Consider the following 21,048-nt stretch of genomic DNA (forward strand, 5'->3'; position numbering starts at 1 on the left):
TCTCTTCAGCCACTCTTTTTGTTTGTTTGTTTGTTTTTTTTTTTGAGATGGAGTCTGGCTCTGTCACCCACGCTGGAGTGCAATGGCACAATCTAGGTTCATTGCAACCTCTGTCTCCTGGGCTCAAGCGATTCTCTTGCCTCAGCCTCCAGAATAACTGGGACTAGAGATGTGTGGCACCATGCTGGGTAATTTTTGTATTTTTAGTAAAGACAGAGTTTTGCCATGTTGGCCAGGCTGATCTCAAACTCCTAACCTCAACTTATCCAACCGCCTCGGCCTCCCAAAGTGCTGGGATTACAGGCATGAGCTACTGCACCCGGCCTCTTCAGTCACTCTTTTTGAGAGGTCATTTTGCCACCTGCAGGAACGTTCTTTAATACAAATTTATATATTGACTCGTAATTCTTTATATGGAAATCTTTTTCCTTGGGGTTAATTTTGCACCCCTCAAAGGCTAGGATTATTATACCTTATTCATCTTGTATTCCCAGCAGCAACCATTATGAGGTAAATCTTATAAAGTTCACTTCAGGATAATAATAATAATAAATTATAAAATATCTGTTGTAAACCGGGGAAGGCTGGGTATGATCAGGTTGAAAACTCTATTGCAGAGTGAGAGTTTAAGAGTCTACCGCTGGTCCCAGCACTTTGGGAGGCCGAGACGGGCGGATCATGAGGTCAGGAGATCGAGACCATCCTGGCTAATACGGTGAAACCCCGTCTCTACTAAAAAAATACAAAAAACTAGCCGGGCGTGGCGGGCGCCTGTAGTCCCAGCTACTCGGGAGGCTGAGGCAGGAGAATGGCGTAAACCCGGGGGGCGGAGCTTGCAGTGAGCTGAGATCCGGCCACTGCACTCCAGCCTGGGCGACAGAGCAAGACTCTGTCTCAAAAAAAAAAAAAAAAAAAAAAAAGAGTCTACCGCTGGGATGTTTACCTGCTGAAGAGGGAGCAGGTAAATGTGCAAAGGCAACTGGGAACCTCTTAAGAAGATATTTTGGAATATCTTGGTTGGGCTGAATTGACCTAACCCTTAGTAGACGTAAAAGACATGAGCCATGAGTCCCATGTCTCTGTCTGCCCTAACACACCCAGTTGTGGCAAAGGTCACATTATGGAAATGTGCAATCGGGACCAGTGCCCTGGGTCTAACCCCCTAGATCTTAGATTTTCTGGGGAAGCATATGTTATGGGCTTAGTACATGGCTGAAGCTAGAAATTGTTCCATCCTCATCTCTCCTGGACAGTGGCATACCAGAGAAAAATGACTCTATATATCCACCTACATTTTGAGATCCCAGGCCTGAGGGATAGCAGGGAGGGAGACCTCCTCTTTCTTCCTGTGAAGGGATAGAGAATGAAGATACTGGGACTCACATAGACAAATTGTAGCCAGTGTTTCAACCAAACCACCTCAGATCATGAAGTCTATGGGACAACCGGAACTCCATGTGGCAGATAGCAGCAGAGACTGATAGAATTTTCTACTGGTCTCAGGGCTACTTGACTCCTTGAGTGGAATAAGCCCCTAGGTTGTTGGATTTGATGTGGGTATTAATTAATTAGGAGGCCAGTAGGTTGAGATTTCCCCAGTGCTTTGAGACTTACGTAAGCAAGCTAAAGTTCAACTCAGCATGAAGGTCATATCCTAGGAAAACAAGAAACTTAAAATTAACCTATCAGAAACTGCCAACTAAATTCTAACTAGTGACTTTTCACCTTAACCAAGCAAGTATTCTCTTTGTTTTGCTTCCATAAACACCTTTTCAAAGTTTTCCCCTCACACCCCCTCAGTGAAGCCCAAATTTCTTGTGGTTTGGCACTGCCTGATTCACGAATATCTGTCTGCTCAAAATAAACTCTTTAAAATTTTAATGTGCCTAAATTTATCTTTTAACATAGGAAAGAGACTCCCAGAGGGAAAGAATGTTCTTGCTATTCTAAGATGGATGCTTAAGTGACTGAAAATGAATATTTAAAAGCTGTGATTTTATTTTATGGATGCCAGTTTGGCAAAGCAAGGTATATACTTCCACAGCTCCCTCTTTTCTCAGGACAAAATCCAAACTTCTTGTCATGGCTTTCAAAGTCCTTAGGCCTGCAGGCCTTGTTCCCGGATCCTACCTCATCATCACTCCTGCTACCTTGCGTTTTAATGCTTCACTCAGACTGAGCGTCTTCTCTTTCTTTGAACACACCGTGCTCAGTCTCTTTCTTTTACACCATTAACCGTGCTGAGCCTCCATCAGGATTCCACCCCTGCTGCCCATCTATAGCTCTACCTCATAACTGCAACTTGTCTTGCTTGCAAATCTCAAGTCAGCTATGACTGCCCTCCCTGAGAATCCACCTCTGACCCATGGATTCCAGCAGAGGTGGCCTGACCAGGTGCACCCCCAGCATTATCTCATCCCTTAGCACGGAGTTGTAGGTTAAATTTTGTTCCCCAAGAAGAGTATGTTGAGTATGTTCAAGTCCTAACCCCAGATACAAAAAAGGTCTCTGGTGGTGTAATCTAGTTAAGATGAAGTCACACTGGGTAAAGGTGGCTCCTAATCCAATTCCTGGTGTCCTTATAAGGAGATCATTTCTTATGACTACTTATTGTTTCATCCCACCAAAGTGAAGGCTGGACTACCCCAAAAGTGGCAGAGGAGAATTCCCACAATTTCATTTTGAAGTGGGCCGGTTGGGATTCCAAAGAAAGAAGCACTAAATGCTAAGGTCATCAGTCCAGAGCATTTATTAGGAGAACTTACAGTACTACAGCAGTCCTCATGACAGATGAGAGAAAAGTCATGTTCTACCTAGATATGTCCGCAGTGAGGGGATCAGGGTATGTAATCCGTGTGAAAGTTTAAGGAGTTTGGCTCAGAACCAGGACCAGTTTCTTTTGGTATTTGGAGCAACAACCTAGATATCTTTATCAGCGTCTGGAAATGTTCAAGGCCCTAGTTTAGCTTTAAGCCTGCTGAGAAAAACCTGCAGCTGGTTGGGTCGTGGAGTGGCCAAGGCACTCTGATTTGCAGTCAGGACACAGAAAGAAAGCAAGGGAACTGGAGAACCCTACAATCCATCTCTCTGACTGGCTCTTACAATTTCACAGGCCCACCTTTTTCGTGATGTTTCCTAAGCAGGCAGAAAAGGGTGGGATCTCCTGAAAGGTCCTTTTCCCCTAAATTTATGAAACACTGCCAACAAAACCTACACCAACAGTAAATACAGATGCACATGACAAGACTTAAAATCAGAATTCCCAAAAGGCTTACTAAGAGAGCTTTCCACCGAGGACCGCATCCCCCAAGCCATGATATTATTATAGACCACTAGGAATCATCCCCATAGTGACCAATTAGCTGTAATTGCTTTTGTAAATGAGAGAGGAATTTATTAACTTCAGCTTCTTTAGGATGCATATACAAAATTCAGTTTTTAAAGGGCACAGGTTCTGTGGTCAGTAAAGAATGTCATGTTCTAACAGATCTGGAAGCTCTGAGTTTATCTTGGAACCTCACGTGGAGAGGATCACCCAACTCACAGGTATTTGAGGATACAAACCCATGGCTGGGTTTGGCTTTAAAAGTCTTATTTATTGGGAGGCAAAGGTGGGTGGATCATGAGGTCAGGAGATCGAGACCATCCTGGCTGACACGGTAAAACCCTATCTCTACTAAAAATACAAGAAATTAGCCCGGCGTAGTGGCGGGCGCCTGTAGTCCCAGCTACTCAGGAGGCTGAGGCAGGAGAATGGCGTAAACCTGGGAGGTGGAGGTTGCAGTGAGCAGAGATTGCGCCACCGCACTTCAGCCTGGGTAACAGAGCAAGACTCCATCTCAAAAAAAAAAAAAAAAGTCTTATCTGAAATTCCTTGTTGAACAGAATTTCATCAAAGCCAATCCAAAAGGCCTATGTAGAAATAACCATTCTTGCTGCACTTTATGCAAATCATTAGGCCAAGTATAATACTAAAGTTTATTCTACGAACAACATATACAGTCTTATCATAATTTGCTTTTACCAAAAATGAGGACTAGAGAGAAAAATTGTGCTCCAAAGCTTATCATATATTTGTCATTAAATCCTAGTCTCATTAATTGTTTTTAAGCTTTTTACATGCATTTTAGACTAACCCTGCTTATTCCTGTCAATCAAGTGGTGATCTCCTGCAGCTTGAAAGAAAGAAAAAGGGATGGGTCATGTAAACAATCTGGATCAATATGCTAGTTCTGGACAATTCTCCTGCAAATTCTGCCAGGTAATGAAAGAGGAGGGTGCCCATAACCCAGAGGTTTCTTTCTTTGGGAAAATAAAACCAAGGAACTTCATAGACCCCCAAAGGGAAGTTCTATACCTTGGACTAACACCTCTAGTAAAGTAGAGAACAATCTACAGGCACCTAAAGATCAAATCAAAATCATTGACAGGCTCAGGGAAAATGCAGGCTTCAGCCCTGGGTGGCTATCATCCCTCTTTAATGAATTCCAGTCTTCTTTATGGAATTGGTTAACCCCTTTATTAAGGCCTCTCTCTCTTGCTTATATGTCTCGTATTGATATTTGGACCCTGTATAGTCAATACTATAACTCGATTTGTTTCTTCTCACCTAGAAGCAACCAAATTCCAAATGATGCTGCAAACTGAACCACACATGAACATGACGTTCTTCTGAGGACCCTTAGATAGACCCCAGGAGGAGCCTTAGCTGCCGTTCCTTATTTGACGCCCCTTTTCAGCAGGAAGTAGCCAGAAAGAGTCATTGCCCAAAACCCCCTAACTGCAGTTAGTGTGACATCTCCACAGGGGAGAATGTTCTAATGTACCCATTACAAAACTTTGTTCCCATATAAAGAGTCTCTTTCTGATTATTGAGTTGACACAATATATCCAAAAGCAGCTGAATGCATGACTCAAACTGTCATCCAACCACACAAAGAGGGCATTGATGTGAGTATGAAACTGATTTTTTTATTATACTAAGGACACATTTAAAAGTATTTTTTCTAGTGACCTAGATGAGATGGTGTGAGGCAGTGTAGAAAGATTTATAAGATCAGTACTTACTTTGTTAAAGGTTGTCACCCTCGTGACTCAACAGCTTAATCTGAGGTCCTAATGTGGCTTATATACTACATGGTCATTTCAGTAGCTCCCTCCCATTGAAAGGAATAGAGTCAAGTTAAAAACAGCCACTCCCATACATCTCAGGACCGCAGTACTGCCTACTAGATTCTAAGAAAAATGGTAAGTCATCCTCTTATCACAAGGTAACTAGTTAATATGTTCTTTTTTAAGTTTGGCAATAAAAGTTTAACCAAAAATTTCAGCAGATTTTGCTTTCTTTACAAGTCAGTGGAAACTGGCTTTTTGAAGACACTCACTTTTCGTGACTTGGATGTAAGGACTAAGGTAAATGAGAAATCTCTGCTGGGAGCATAGCTGGGAGGGTACATCTGTGAAGGGCAGGCTGATGGCCCTCTGGAAGGCTTCTCTTACTGGGTTGCCACATAAAGTACAGGGCACCCAGGAAAATGTGAGTTCCAGGCAAAGGATCAGTCATTTTTTTAGTATAAATGTGTCCCAAACACTGTAGGAAACATGTTTATACTAAAAAAGTATTGATTGTTTATCTAAAAATTCACATTTATTTGGGTGTCCTGTATCTTATCCGCCAAATCTGGCCACCCTATTTTTATAGTGTTTCCTCTCTGCATTGCTCAGATCACCCTTCCTGGCCTCTGGGCCTTTGCACATGGTATTTGTTCTGACTGGAATACTCTACTTTCAGCTCCTACTGCATTTTCTCTATTGTGTCTTTCCCTACATTAATTTGACAAGGTGTATTCAACATCAGATTTCCCCTTAGACCTTGAGCTCCTGAGAGCAGAGCCTTCTTATTTGAGTCCAGTCCTCATTGTCGGGGACAAAACCTGGACATTGTAGGAGCTTCTAAAATAAGATAGTTTTAAAATTTACTTGGAAAAATTCTAGCAAATACAAAAGTAGAGGGAATAATATAACAAGCTTGAAGGTACCCATGACCTGGATTCATCAATTTCCATCTATACCAGGTAGTGGATTAAGTTATGTTGACTCCCAAGAAAGAGAGGTCCATGTCCAAATCCTTGGGTCCTATAAATGTGACCTTATTTGGGAAAAGACTCTTTGCATATGAAGTTAAGGAACTTGAGATGAGCTCATCCTGGAATATCCAGGTAGACCCTAAATCCAATGACAAGTGTCCCTGCAACATAGCGAACAGAAGACACAGACACGCAGAGGGTGAGGTGCTGGAAGCCCCAGGCAGAAAGTAGAGTGATGTGGCCACGATCCATGAAAGTCCAGAAATGCCAAGTGCCCCCAGAAGCTGTAGGAGGCAGGGAAGGATTGTTGCCTAGAGCTTCCAGGGGAATGTAACCCTACTCACACCCTGACTTCAGACTTCTGACCTTCAGAATTGTAAGAAAATGCGTTTCTGTTGTTTCAAGCCACCCAGTTTGTAGGAATCTGTGACAGGAGCCACAAGAAAATGATACAAACTCCCATGTACTCCTTCCACTACCATGGGATTCTTTTCAAGCAAATCCCAAACAGCATATCATTTCATCTGTAAATACTAGGATTCATCTCTAGAAAGGAATAACTTCTCTTTTAAACATAACCACACTATGATGTTTAATATGATAATTTCTTATCATATTAAAATTCTATAATTCCCTAATTTCTCCAAAGCTTCAGTATTCTAGTTCATGTAAGTGTGCCATAAAAATTTCTTAGCAGTTTGTTTAATTTGGTTAGCATCCAAGCAAGGTCCTTAAGAAGAGTTTGAGGGATATTAGTCTTTTTTTTTTTTAGAAATTGATGAATGAATAGAGACAGGTAGAGTATGTGGGGGTTTGTGAGTTCTCAGAGCCCAGTCTCATATACCTGGGTTCTGGAGGTGCATAGAGCTGTGTATGGGTCTGTGCAGGTGTCACTGTCCGTTGGTGAAGAAGCACTGGGGACACAGCAGGCCAAGAGCCACACCATGAGCTCACAGTACAGGGGAGCAGACACAGGGGCCCTCAGGTGTTACTAGAGGCTCACTAGGGCTCTGTGGAAGGCAGAGGACAGCCCAGCACTCCTGGGAAGCAATGAGGTAGTGTTAAGTGTGTCCACTGGGAAGAAGCTTGCCAGGCAGGGCTAGCAGCTGCACCCAGGCAGGAAGGCAAGAGGCCCCGCTATGCTCAGAGAGTTGATTGGGCTGGAGATCAAGGAGTGAAGACGGGTGTGAGGATGCATTCTGCATGCAGTCAGGACTCACTGAAGAATTCAGTGATTTTTTTTTTCTAATTTGCATTTTAGAACAACTACTCTGATTGTAAGTGAAGAGACTAGAGCAAAGTGAAGTTGCAGGTAGGAAGCCTGTGTGTCTGTCTGCTCCCTCAGCCACATCTGCCAACTGTGGGGAGGCTCACTCTAGCAGGAGGGTAGCTCAAATTGCAGAAGTCCAGGTGTCCTGAGAGAGATTCACATTATAGGACCAGTATGTGGTGGAGCTACAAAGCACTCCTAATCGAAGCATTCTGGTACAGTGCCACACCAGGGAAAAATGATTTTGCATATACTTATGTGTATGTAATTCACATATACCATCTGTATCTTGGCAGCCCAGGCCTGAGTGGCACTGAAGGAACTGAGGGAAGGCCTGGGGCCCCACGGAGCCTTAAGGAGCAGAGTGAGGATGAGCCAGGAGCACATACACTGTAAGGGACAACAGGGTGGCCTGAGAGCAGAGGGTGGGTCTGTTTGCTCTTCAATATTTCCTCACCTTCTAGAAAACTGAGGAATCCACGGCAGACAGAATCGTTATTTTGCAAATGCATAAGAAAGAATGCTTTTATCAGAAATAAAATGACTGTCCAGGAAAAGAAGAAAATGGCTTTATGCCATTACCGAGAATGGTAATTCTTCTCCTGTGCACACCTGAAAATGTCAGAAGTGCATTTCTACATTGACATTTTAATAGATTGTATGAGAAATTGTTTGTTACAGGACAATTCTTGGAAAAGTCAAACCACATAATTTATAGTTTCCTTTTTTACTGAATTTTTAATTCCAAGAAAATGGTTGGCTATGAGGAGCTTGGAAATCTGAATTCACATCAGATCCTAATGAAAAGAAATCAATTTTAACTAAGTCGGCGAATAGGAGTTGTATTATTTAATTAACATACAATTGGAACGAGTTCATTAGTTTCACAACAGGCACAGTCAACACTTAGGTAAAGCACTTTATTGTTGCAAAACTTTAGAATATTGGTTTTGTATGTTCTTGGCCTCCATGGCTGCTTTACTAAAACCTGAAAATCTTCCTTGCTTCTTCTAAAGATTTTGCATCTGGGGGAGGTTTCCTTGGGCTGCCAGGCTGTAGAAACTTCTTCACCGTGGGCAGGTTGCTGATTCTGGTTTTCAGGGCCTATAATTCATAAAGCACAGCCTGAGAGTGAAGCCAAGGACTGACACCACCATTAACACGACCCAGGGAATCTGAGCCCCTCCTGCCAAAGGCCAAGCGAGTCCCCTGCATCAGCACTAGCATGGAGGCAGAAACAGACACCCAGTGAGAAATGAAGATCAGAACAAGAACATGTAGCTCACTTTATTTTCCCCAAAGATGGCTTTAAGTTTTAATCAATTCAGTCATCCCTTTCTCCTTACATATTAATCCTGTAGATTAGTGACTCTCATATAAGACAAGAAAAAATAATGTGCCTGTGGTTTATCAACACAGATCAGTCTCTAAGCAGAAGTAAAAATATGGGGAAATTAGTTGGGGAAGGGAATAGTTATAGAAAATATTAAAGACAAACCATGGGACCACCTTTTCTCAGTGAGAGATACAGTGTGGGGGGCAGAGTGCTGGAGAGCTGTGCAGAGAGGAACACAATGTCTGACAGCAGGAGCCGGAGCCCAGGGAGAAAACCAGATGGAAAGGGCCCTGCTCAGACTGACTTAATGAGGGAAGACAAGGGCACATATGGGATAAAGGATGTCACAGAGAATTCAGGAACAGAAACCACATTGAAATAGAGGGATGGGGAGAGATGCTGGGCCCTGGGTCCTTCACAGGATAAAAGGCAAAATACTCTTTGTGGGGTAGCATGCACCACAAATTTCCTAATTTCCTTTAATATATCTATAAAGTGCTTTCATTTCTCAACATGAGCTTTCTGGTATATATATATATGTCTGATTTTGGTATGTATGGGTTGTGTCACTGAAGGCCTTTATGTATGTCTATATCATCTGTTGCATCTCTATACTATATGTTCTCTAGTACAGGAACCAAGATACAATGATCCCAAGATGGCGAGATGTGGGGCGCCTCTCTCTTCTCTTGAGGGCTGTGAATATGGGCTTCACCTTCAGCATGATGATATGTGTTGTGATTATTATGTGTCTCTCTGATGTCTAGCTCTGTCTCTTCTGTTATAGTAGAATTCCACCAGTTGTAAGTCAGTTCCCGGGCCAGTGCCTATATCAATGGTTTAGTTGTCCATGGCTCTTATATGACCTGGAGAATGTGTATATAGTATATCTTAGAATCAGGTTTCTTATGTCCCACCCTTATGTGTCTGTGTATTTCTTCTCTTCTCTGGCCTTCTGTTCAGAGGCTCTCTCTATCTCTCCTGACTTTCCCACCTCGTTGCCTTACTGCATGGGGCTGCAGAAATCCAGAGCTTTCCCACATTATCTGTTTAATGAATTGAGGAGAGTATATGTATATTGTTGTATTCTGCTACTCGGACCTCCTCAGTGTTGAGCTCAGGCCCTTCCAATTTCTCTCTTCTTCTTATTTAATCTGTCTGTGGTCATCTTATCTCATTTCCATCTCCCCTCTTTCCATTCTCCAGCTTGCTTCTTCCCATGAGGCCAGGGGGCATAGCCACCTGCCACCATCATGATTCTGTCGGTGGTTCTCTCTCTTCTCTCTCTCTCTCTCTCACGTCCTATATGTGTGTGTATGTCTCTTTTTTTCTAATTCAGGACATGGCTTTGTTTGGTAGCAGTTTTTGCTGCCCCTCCTCTCCATCTCCCTTGGACAGCGACTCCACCTTCATGACAACACTCTTCCCCTAGAAGGAGCACTATTTCAGAGTCCTCATTTCTCCTTGTCTGCTCTCCTCATTCCCCGCTCTATCTCCCTGGGATTTGTAGTAAACCTGGGTGAACCTGAGTTCATCATCTTTCTCACAGCATTGACTCTCATTCCTGACTGGCACTATGTTATAATCTGCAAGCTGAAGCATTTACAGGTGAACTGCACTGATGTCTACAACTTACTATAAAATGCATTTTGCAAAATCTTCCTCTGCATCCCACAATCACTCTCCTTTTTAAAAATACCCATCTCTGAAACACTACAGTATTCTCTGGTTGGGCAATTGGTCTCCTGTCTTCCTGCACATGGTACCAGAATGTTTTCTGATGGATCACTTTCATCATGCTCGTCTTCAATCAAAGTCCATGGGGTTCCATAGACTCAACAGCAACCTCTAGTGTGGTCCAGAGCTTTCCACAGCCCACGTTCTACTTATAAACACGAAATTTTGTTGAACAGATAATTCCATGTTGAGGTTCAGTAAATTAAAATTTTGCTGGAAAATTATAGCTTGGGTATAAGTGATACAATTGTTTCTACAAGCCTATTTTCATAAAATGCCTTGAGAGTCAGAGCGCTGCATTGGTGTTCAGGAAGTCTCACTGAAAGTGAAGGTCAGTGCCCCAGGAATGCCCAGGCACTATTTTTCTACTGGCCTCTAAACTCAATTCCCCAAGACACTGAACAGTTTCGCTTACTTTTTCAAAGGCAGGGAAATAGCGGTTTTAATTTTCTCTTTGACCAAGGCAACTTTGGCATCTTTTCCTCAGGTTGACAAAAGGGCAGAAGAAGGATCATTTCACCCAAATCTGCTATACCTTCTGTATACATATCAATCCTGAAAGACAAAAACAACCAAATGGTCAAATACCTTTTGCCTTAGATTTTATAGGTTTATAAAAACCCAAGAGAGTAGAGCAACAGGTGATGGCAAAATAATTCACCTCCAGTGAGTGCCTTTTATAGTCTAGTCATTATGCTCTGATTTTTACAGGTATATTAACATTTCTTTATTAAAACAACCTATCGAGGTAGATAGATCTCTAAATTTTGTTACATGCATGACCTAATACAGGAAAAAAAAACATTGGTGGTCACAGTCATGAGAGAAATTGGTGGAATCACTGCCAGTACCCACTGGTGCTGTGCTAGGATCGGTCATCTGAATTGTGGTTTGTTCTGTGCATGGACTTAGTGTGTGTCGAGTGGTCAAAGATCTGCTTCCTAAGTAATCCTAAGAAAGTCCCTGGCACAGCCCTCTCATCCATATTTCCTCGTCCTCTCTCATCATTTTACACCTCCAAGGGCTAATTCTATGTCCCATATTTGCAGTTCTTCCAATTACATTCATGAAACACGTTTCCACAGCCCTCTCCATGTGCTGTTGCCCAACTTTAGCCATGTGTGCCTTTCCTGAGACCCCACCTAAGAATCCCCTTCCTTGGTGAAATTCTCTATACTTTTTAAAACAAGAGCTTTATTAATGCATATTCACATACTATAATTGTCACATGTTACATTATACTATTGAGTGGCTTCTAGTGCATTCATAGAATTCTGTAAAAATAATCACAGTCTAATTCCAGAAGTATTTTTATCACCCTGATAAGGACATCTGTACCATTAGCAGTATTCTTCATTTTTCCCCAAGTCCCACTCTTTTAGCCCCGGGCAACCACTAATCTACTTTCTACCTCTTTGGATTTGAGTATCTGGACATTTCGTACGAAAAGAATCCTATAATTCGTGGCCTTCTGTGTCTTATTTCTTTTATGTAACATGTCTTATGGTTTAATCATCTTGTAGCATGCATTGGTACTTCATTCCTTTTCATTTCCAAATATCTTTCCATTACATGGCTAAGGCGCATTTTTTCTCCTTCATTTATTGATTGTTGATATTTGGGTTGTTTCTACTTTTTGAATACTATGAACATTGTTATTTGCATTATTCATTTATGTGAAAGATATAGTGTGGATGTATTTTGATTGTTTGGGGTATACCTGTTAGAGGGTCATCGGCGTTTTTGAGGAGCTGCCAGCAGTTTCATTCAGGATTTATTTGGAATCATGCAGTGTGATCACAACAGCAAGGAGACCCCTTGGCTTTGCTGGTATTGAATCAGTCTGGCTGTTTTGGCCTTCTATCCATATGTCAAGGTAACCACAGCATCTTTGGTGCCAGCCTCTACTAGCCCTGCTCAAGTATTCCAGTTGATATAATTGCTTGCTAATTTAGGTTCCTGGTCATCATTCTTAAAATTACTGGGACCTTAGATTTGGCTTCTTTGCAGTTTTCCCTCCCTAGTCCTTCATCTACAGACTCTCAAATATTCTACGCCTGTCCAAAGCTATTGGCCGGAGTCCAGCCTCTGAAGGCCTGAGCACCTAGAATCATGATTCCTCATCCTCCTGAGTTCACGGTTCATCAGTGTTTGGAAACCTCTGTCACAGTGCTGGATCCATAGGCTGCATTGTCTTTTACAATCACACTTGTCTGAACCCTCCCCATGTTCACTGTTCCCTCATCTCCATGGGACTCTGCAATACTGCACCTCAGTGTACACATCCAAGGCCCAGCCTGCTGCTGGTCTCGATGCCGTCCCATGGTCCCACCCACTCAAGGAAGGACCTAAATCACTCTGTATTCTCTGTAGATGGAGGAACAGAAAATATACCGTACAGGGCTCTCTCCTTTATGTCTTTCCCGTAGAGGTTGTATTTGCTGGCAAGGTAGTTGAGAATGGCTCTGGTCTGCACCAGCTTCATCCCGTCAATCTCAACCATTGGCACTTGCTGGAACATCAAACATCCATCTTTAGAAGGAAGAAAAAAAAGGAAAGTGAAATGTCTATGAAACCCACCCTTTCCGGATGAAAAATAACGGCTGTGGAAATGACTAAATTTGTAAAATGAAGAAGAAATTATTGCCTGGTAAGATTTCACTTGAAACAACTTATTTTATTTTATTTTATTTTTTGGCAGAGTATCATTCTGTCACCCAGGCTGGAATGGAGTGGCGTGATCTTGGCTCACTGTAACCTCTGCCTCCCAGGTTCAAGTGATTTTCCTACCTCAGCCTCCTGATAGCTGGGATTACAGGCATGCACCACTGCACATGGCTAATTTTTGTATTTTCAGAAGAGATGGGGTCTCACCATGTTGGCCAAACTGGTCTCGAATTCCGGAACTGAAATGATCCACCTGCCTCAGCCTCCCAAAATGGGGGATTACAGGCGTGAGCCACTGCACCCAGCCCAAACAACATTTTAAAAGCTTCGTGTAGTTCTTCTTTTCTTAAGAAGCTTCCTTTTACTTTTTACCCATTTGTTTCATGTATATTTTTATTGCCCTTCCAGATACATAGTGGGACTCTTGTATTTTTTGTGTTGATTTACCTTCATGGATATTTTAGGAAGAGGTTGGGACAAGTTACAATACGACTGGCAACAAGATGTCATTTAAAACAGGAACTTCCCAGAGTAAGTCTCATGGTGTTTGTGACATTTAAGGCAGGTTCTGAGAGGTTTTTATGTAACGGTCCCTTTATCTGGTCTTCAAAGTCTGCAATAGTGCTGCAGTGTTACCTGGTCATCCCCCACGATGAGAGAAAAAACTCAAGACATTGGCCACATCTATTTCTCTTCCTTTGGTCTAATGCATGTTCTTGCATGTGCTTGGATGGGGCAGGCTGTATGGGATCCTGAACTGATGACCACAGCTCATTCATGGTTCCCCAAGCATGAAAACAAAAAAGGCTTTCTCAGGGTGCAGGAGATCATTCCTCTAAAAAATACTCTGAGAGGTCTGGTCCTTTTAGCCTGGAGAGAGTTGCCAGACTTGATCAAGGAGCCACATCTCTTCCATCTTAACCACTTTCTCCCTCTGTACCATGTCCAAATACCACCCCCCACACACATAGCATTACTGGCTGCTCAACCCTCCCTCTGTACTTTCTACTAGATATACTCATCAGAGGCACTTAGAGATTGATCTTACCATTTCTTAACTTGTCCAAATCTTCTGCAGATTTTAGAAATTTCTCTTCAAACTGGAAGCAGACACAGTAAATGGATTCTTGTTAGTTCATTCTATTATAGACTTGTGACCCTGAATGGCCCCTATCTGGTGCATAGTTTGGAGAATATAAGATTTCTGAGTTTGGCAGGGTACACAGAGGGGGCTGGTCATGGCCATTTGGAAATTTAGACCTAATTCATTGAGAAAAGTGCATGGGTCACAGCACATAGCTGCTCAATCTTCTAGTTCACTTCACCTTCACCCTGATCTCATGAATGTCTATGATTAGGTCATGTTTTGAGAGGGAACATCACTGGAGAAAAGGCACTGAGCAGTTCTCCTAGTTATGGTGTTGTCATATCTTAAGAAAGCCTGCGTCTCCAAGTGAGATCAGACCACAACCTTGTGTGTCGCTAGCATGGGGCGTGCCATGGGCTAATGGCCATCAAATATTCTGCCACCAAGGAGCCTCTGCTGTAATTTGTATCGCCCCACTTCTCAGGAACCCTGCTAAGGGTGAAATAGGTCACCGCTGTTACACAGCTTTAACACTTGCAACTATAATTTTCTCTTCTGAAGTACGTGCGACACAATAGGGGAAAATTCTCAATTTAATAAAGGAATGAGAGTCCCACACTAATATTATTTTTAATGAAAACTTCTAGTTTCTGATGTGGTTTTGTGGCACTGGGGAATGCTCGTGTGTTCTAGAAGCCTGTCCCCCGATTTTAACCACGTGTTTATTTCTCTGCATCCTCATAGACATGTAGGCTGCCCCAGGGCAGGGACTGTGTCTATCTTCTTCACTGTCTCCATGACCTAGTACAGGACCTGGAATTAGTAAGTGCTCAACCAAATAATTGCTGTGAATTTAGTCAATTTTCAATAGGTAGTCTGTTACAATCCACTCCCTTCCGTCTTCATTTGTAGTTTGCGTTTTACCTCTAATTACAACCATTTAAAAATATTACGCATTTTTTATTTTTTATTGTTGAAATTATGAACATGAATAAGTATAAACAGAAAAACATAATGATTCTCCTTATACTTCTCACCTAGAATCAATAATTATCAATCAAAACCAATATGGCTTCATCTGTATGCCCACCTACTTCTCCTCTTGTAATAATTCCAAAGAAATCCCAGATCCGTATGATTAATCCTTAAATACTTCAATGTGTTTTCCTAAAACACATTAAGCATTCTAAAGATAGCCATAGTACATCATCACACATGAAATATTAACAATAATTCTTCCATGTCATCAAATATTCAATCAATATTCATGTTTCTAATTGTTGTATAAATGCCATAAATTATTTTTTACACTTCGTTTAAATTCTAATCCACTTAAGTTCTACACTTTGTGATTAGTTTCTTAAATGTATTTTATTATGTATGCTTTTAGATGAGAAGAAATTTTAAGAATTACTTGGTCAAATCTGTTCGTCTTTTTCTTAATTACAGCCCATTTGTATTTAAGGCACAATGCTTCAGTAAGTAATCATCTCATAGTTTCTGTGGGAAAAGTATGTGATAACACAATTTTAAATCCAACTTACGATGACCTAACTCAGAACCTACCTCTACTCCAGCTGCAGCCAGGAGCCACCGGATGGACTCCATTCTGCCCCGTGCATTGTAGTAGTGGAGCTTGGGTTTCTCTGCCATGATAGCAGTCTTCTGGAGGTTTCTCTAAGCCTGAATGAATGAATGAATAATTGAAGCCATAGAATAAAAAAATGTACTTTAGCATATATGGTTGAAAACTACCTAAAATACTGAGGTAGAACCTGCCTTCTTCAAGGCTGGGTTGGAGGAGTTCCTGGAATGTTTTCTTGGTTCAGATTGCTACCCATCAGTGGCCACCCTCAGATTCCAGCAAACCGGTCTCAAGTCTTCATTGGCTAACTGTGACTTTTCTTGGCAGCCTAAGAGGTGAGAGTATGTGGTAATAACACATGTATAGGAGTTAATGGGAAGAGGAAGAATTAAAGGACTAATATTCATTGAAAACTTCCTAATGATCCTTCCTCAATGCTAGTACTTTTCAATATATTTTTTTTTTTTTGAGACAGTTTCTCTCTGTCGCCCAGCCTGGAGTGCAGTGGCATGATCTCAGCTCACTGCAACCTCTGCCTCCCAGGTTCAAGCAATTCTCTGCCTCAGCCTCCCGAGTAACTGGGATTACAGGTGGCTGCCACCATGCCCAGCTGATTTTTTTTGTTTTTGTATTTTTGATAGAGATGGGGTTTCACCATCTTGGCCAGGCTGGTCTTGAACTCCTGACCTTGTGATCCACCTGCCTCAGCCTCCCAAAGTGCTGGGATTACAGACTTGAGCTACCACGCCCGGCCCCTTTCAATATTTTAAATCTTTAACCCTCCTTATAGTCCCATGAAATGGTTGTTATCTCCATTTTTTAGTTAATGAAATGGAACATCAGAGAAATACAATGTTCACAGTCACGCCCCAGTTGGTGATAGACATGGATATCTACACCAAGGACTAAAATGAAGGCACACCTGGAAGCCAGCTGGGTGAAGGCCCTGGGAATCCATGAACTGGCTGTGAAACCAGAGGATGTCACTGATAGGGAGGACCGACAGGGAGCTAAGTCACTGTTCAGTTCTTTGGCTGTGAGACTACATTTGATCAAAACCAGAAATTAGGCCTCAGACTTGTTTGACTGTAACTAGAAGATCCAAATTATTTAAACAGACAAAGAATGCTAATCCCTTGTTTCTTTTGGAATTCTGTATTCTAATTCTGTGGGGGGCATTTTGTTTTATAACCTGGAAGAAGAGATGTTGCTGCATTAACTTTGTAGGATATGGAAGGAGCTAGCATTTGTTCAATGTCAGTCACACACTGGTCATTCTTCTAAACTTCCCTTCATTTTATCCTACAAAAATCACCTAAGGTGAATGCTGTTGTTATTCTCATTTTACATTTGAGGATACTGAGGTTTTTAAAGTGACTTGCCAGAGTACATTATCACACATGAAATATTAACAATAATTCTTCCATGTCATCAAATATCCAATTGATATTTGATGGATCCATCAAATTCTTTACTTTCCAAAGGTTAAACTATTGACTCCCATATTTTAAAATGTAGACATTTAAAATATTTTGATGCCTAATTTTAGTCATACCTACTTTTTTAGAAATACAGTAGTTGAGGCTGGGTGCAGTGGCTCACGCCTGTATGAATTCTTTGAAATCATACTGAATCAACTCACCTGTTTTGTAATTAGATATTTTGACATTGTACTTTCTATGATAACTCCAGGAGTAAATTCAGGTAACTTGGGAAATGGAAATAGCATAATTCAGCAGAATGAAAGGGAGAGTGAAGTTCACAGGAAAGCATGGGGTGTGCTTGTTTAACTGTTATGGACTAGAGTTCACAGTGTCGTAATTCCAATCCCCAAACTAAACTCTCTTAGCCATTGATTGAGGATCATGTTTCAAAAGGAAATGAAATTTTATCTTACATAATATTTTATCACAACACTCCTGCTGATAACTAACATACCACTTTCTCAATGCGAGGTTTCCAAGGGTCAGGCTAAGACTGAGACCATAGGTTACCATTGAGCTTTGTTGGGTCAACAGAAAATGAGAACCAGAGAGTTCAAGCATTTGCCATGGGTCACACACACATGCTGCTCATTCATGGTCAATATCTAGGGAGTGTGTCTACCTTCTGCAATAACCCTGGGAAATGGCTCCTATTATCCGAATTAAAGATGGGCACGCTGAGTCTCAGAGAGCTAAAGCACCTGTCCCATGCTGCACATTTGGTGAGTGTTGGGTCAGCCTGAACTTCTGATTGCAGGTCCAGAGCTTTTCCACTCCACCCCGTAACCTGGCTCTCAGCTCCTCTCTGAGAAGTTGTTTTATATTTTCTTATTCAATGTATATTAGCCAACTAAATGTTGGAAGGAGAGGGCGAGACAGGAACATCTAATTCTTGAGTTCCTCCTGTGAGCAACTTTTCAGGGGCTTGCTTGGAAGAAAAAATTAATAAAAGTGTGCCTTTCTCTGATTTGACAACCTAAAAACCAGAGTGAGTTGAGGACTAGTATAACTGGATTTACATCAATTAAAAATGGGCTTGTTTTGAAAGGAATATAAGCTCTCATAATTCCAGGAGTAAATTCAAGGAGTTCCATCTCTGAGTTGGTCCCAATGACACTGTTTCTTATCAGAGAGAAGGGAGAATGAGATAAATCACGACTCCTCCCATTATGAGATTCATAAACTCAGTAGGTTGTTTAATCTCTGAGCCTCAATTTTCTCTCCTTAGAATCGAGTTAGTTATTTCTACTTTTGCAGGTTGTTGAGAAAGTTAAATGAGATAATGTACAAAAAATTCATAGTAGGAACTCAGCAATGGGTGTTTGCTCTGGTCCCAGTGCTTGGAAGATGGGTGAGTCTCTGGACACATTGAGTAGCCCATGGATCCTCTTTCTTTGATCTATCTATCCATCAGTTATTTTACCTATCAACCATCTATGTATATGTATCTATTCATAATCTCTGTCTATTCATCCATATATGTGTTATTTCATCTATCAGTTGTTCTACGTATCTATCTCTCTGTAATCTGTCTCTTCATCATCTATTATCTATCTTGTATCCATTTCTCTAGTTCTCTGTATTTTGTCCATAGAACTCTAGTAGGAATAAGATTTCATATGAATCCAGACTTACATGAAATCTCTCATATAATGGCTCTCTGTTTCTCTCTCTCTCTCTCCTTTTTAGCTCCTGTACAGAGGTTAATGATATTCACTAATCAGTCCACGTGGATTAACAGGAAGTTTTCAGTGAACGTCCAAGCAGTGGGGCGCATCAGTAACACGGCCTTGCTTAGTCCCATGAGGTCATGTAGTCCCGTGGTTCTCAACCAGGGGGATTTTGCTCCTCTGCTCCAGAGGACATTGAGCAAGGTCTAGAGATATTTTGGGTTGTCACATCTGCAGGGAGGGAGAGGGGGCTACAAATCAGATAGGTAGAGGGCAGGGATGCCTGGAAACATCCTAGAGTGGCCAGATCAGATCTCCATACAAAGAATTACACAGTTCAAAGCACAGCAACAGTCAGTCTCTTTCTTAGCTATCCTCTAGATTGGCCAGGAGTCGGTAGAACTCCAGGGACAGAATATGACTTGTCATGGAGCTAATTAGTGGCAAAGGCTCAACTAGAATCTAGTTCCCCTGACATTCAAACTAATTTACTCCAATTATAATAAACCTTAGTTTTAAATTTTCACAGCCAATATAGTATTATAGTGTCACAATTTACAATTGTGTGTTGATTACTTATATAGAGAAAGAAATTTTTGCATACATTGCCACTTCTTCCAGCACTGATTAGTCTCAGATTGTTTAAATTACTATCATTTCTTTTTTCTCCTCATGTCATTGTTTCCCATACCATTCAATGCTGAGGCCCTGGTTTTCTAAATTCTTCATTTTTACATTTCTCTAAAGATGCATCCAACAGAATAGAAATAAACAATTCTTGAACTGTCACCCAAACACACCAAGATGGTACGATATGAGTAAAAATAGACTTTTCTTTGTGCTAAGGACTCACATTAGCATATTTTTCTAGGAGGCTAGAGAGGAGAGTGTGAGGCAATGTAGAGAGATTTATAAGATCAGTACTTACTTTGTTAAACGCTGTCACTGTCGTGGTTCGACAACTGAATTCCAGGTCCCAATGTATTTATAAGCTTGTTGTTCCTTTCGATAGTTCCCTCCCATTGAAAGAAGGGTCAAGTTACGGAAAAGCCTCTCCCACACATTTCATGGCCAAGGGGCCACCTACTGGATTCTAAGACATGAGTAAGTGATCTGCTTATCAGAAGAAACTGGTTAATATGTTCCTTTTCAAGGTTGGCAATTAAAGTTTAAACAATACATTCCACCTGGATTTTGCTCTTTTTGCAAGTCAGCAGAAACTGGCTTTTTAAGACACTTGTTTTCATGAGTTGGATGCAAAGACTAAGGCAACTGAAAAACCTCTATTGTTAGCATAGCTGCGGGGGATATCTGTGAAGGACAAGCTGATGCCACCCTTTTCGTTCTGGCTTGACAAATAAAATATAGGACATCCATGTCAATGTGAATTTCAGGCAAACAATCAATAATTTTTTAGTTACAGCTATTTCCAAAAGTGGTATGAAACCTGATTATACTGAAATATTCTTTATTGTTTATCTGAAATTCACATTTAGGTGGGTNCACTGGGTCATTGGCATTATATAAAGTGAAATGTTCTTCTTGGGGTTGCACGCACATCAAATTTCCTTGGCATAACAAGAAGGCATTTCCATGCCTCAGAATCAGGACCTGGAAGCTCATTTTGGAGACATGGGGGGCCCTGAAGACCTGGAGAAGGCTGGGATCAAAATGTGGCCAGTCCAAGGGCCCAGATACTAGATACCAAGGTGGGAGATGAGGAGCTGCCTCTTAAGAACTGGGAAATGGGTCACCTTCAGCAGAGGGAAGCTGGAGGTGAGTTCTTCCACATGGTAGAGAAGTGCCACCAGGTGAATATCAACCCAGCTCAGCTTGCTGCCAATGAGGTAGTCTTGTCCATGGCTCTTCAACACCTGAAGAATTGGAGGAATCAGGTCAGGAACACATGTGCAGTGAGGCTAGGGCCTCTGCTTCTCCCTGAGTTTGTCCAGCCTGACTCTCCCTCTCCCACCTCTGCTTCCTTACTGGGCAGGTGCGAAGATCCAGACCTTTCTCCATGTTCCCTGACTCAGTGAGAGAGTAAGAAGCATGGCTCCGCTCACTTCTTGGTTGGAGCCCAGATTCCCATTTTCTTCTTCTCATTCCACATCAGCTGTGGCATCCAC

The 21,048-nt window shown here is 41.7% G+C and overlaps 1 protein-coding gene and 1 pseudogene across 2 annotated transcripts in view; both read right to left on the reverse strand.

Moving 5' to 3' along the window:
- Positions 1-8,067: 8,067 nt before the first annotated feature.
- Positions 8,068-21,048, reverse strand: part of LOC108519316 (glutathione S-transferase A1) — a 41,642-nt gene continuing 28,661 nt past the window's right edge. Inside the window, exon 7 of the mRNA XM_017858239.1 lies at positions 8,068-8,460. Coding sequence (XP_017713728.1) covers positions 8,338-8,460 — 123 coding nt within the window. The 3' untranslated portion in view covers positions 8,068-8,337. The remainder of the gene's footprint in view (positions 8,461-21,048) is intronic.
- Positions 10,731-20,044, reverse strand: LOC108519317 (glutathione S-transferase A1-like; annotated as a pseudogene). The gene is made up of 5 exons (XR_001882600.1): positions 19,851-20,044; positions 15,750-15,866; positions 14,145-14,196; positions 12,829-12,961; positions 10,731-10,984 (listed from the first exon to the last, which is right to left on the reverse strand). The product of XR_001882600.1 is annotated as a glutathione S-transferase A1-like (transcript).

Source organism: Rhinopithecus bieti, unplaced genomic scaffold (assembly GCF_001698545.2).
Source record: "Rhinopithecus bieti isolate Rb0 unplaced genomic scaffold, ASM169854v2 scaffold_48474, whole genome shotgun sequence".
NCBI lineage: Eukaryota > Metazoa > Chordata > Mammalia > Primates > Cercopithecidae > Rhinopithecus > Rhinopithecus bieti.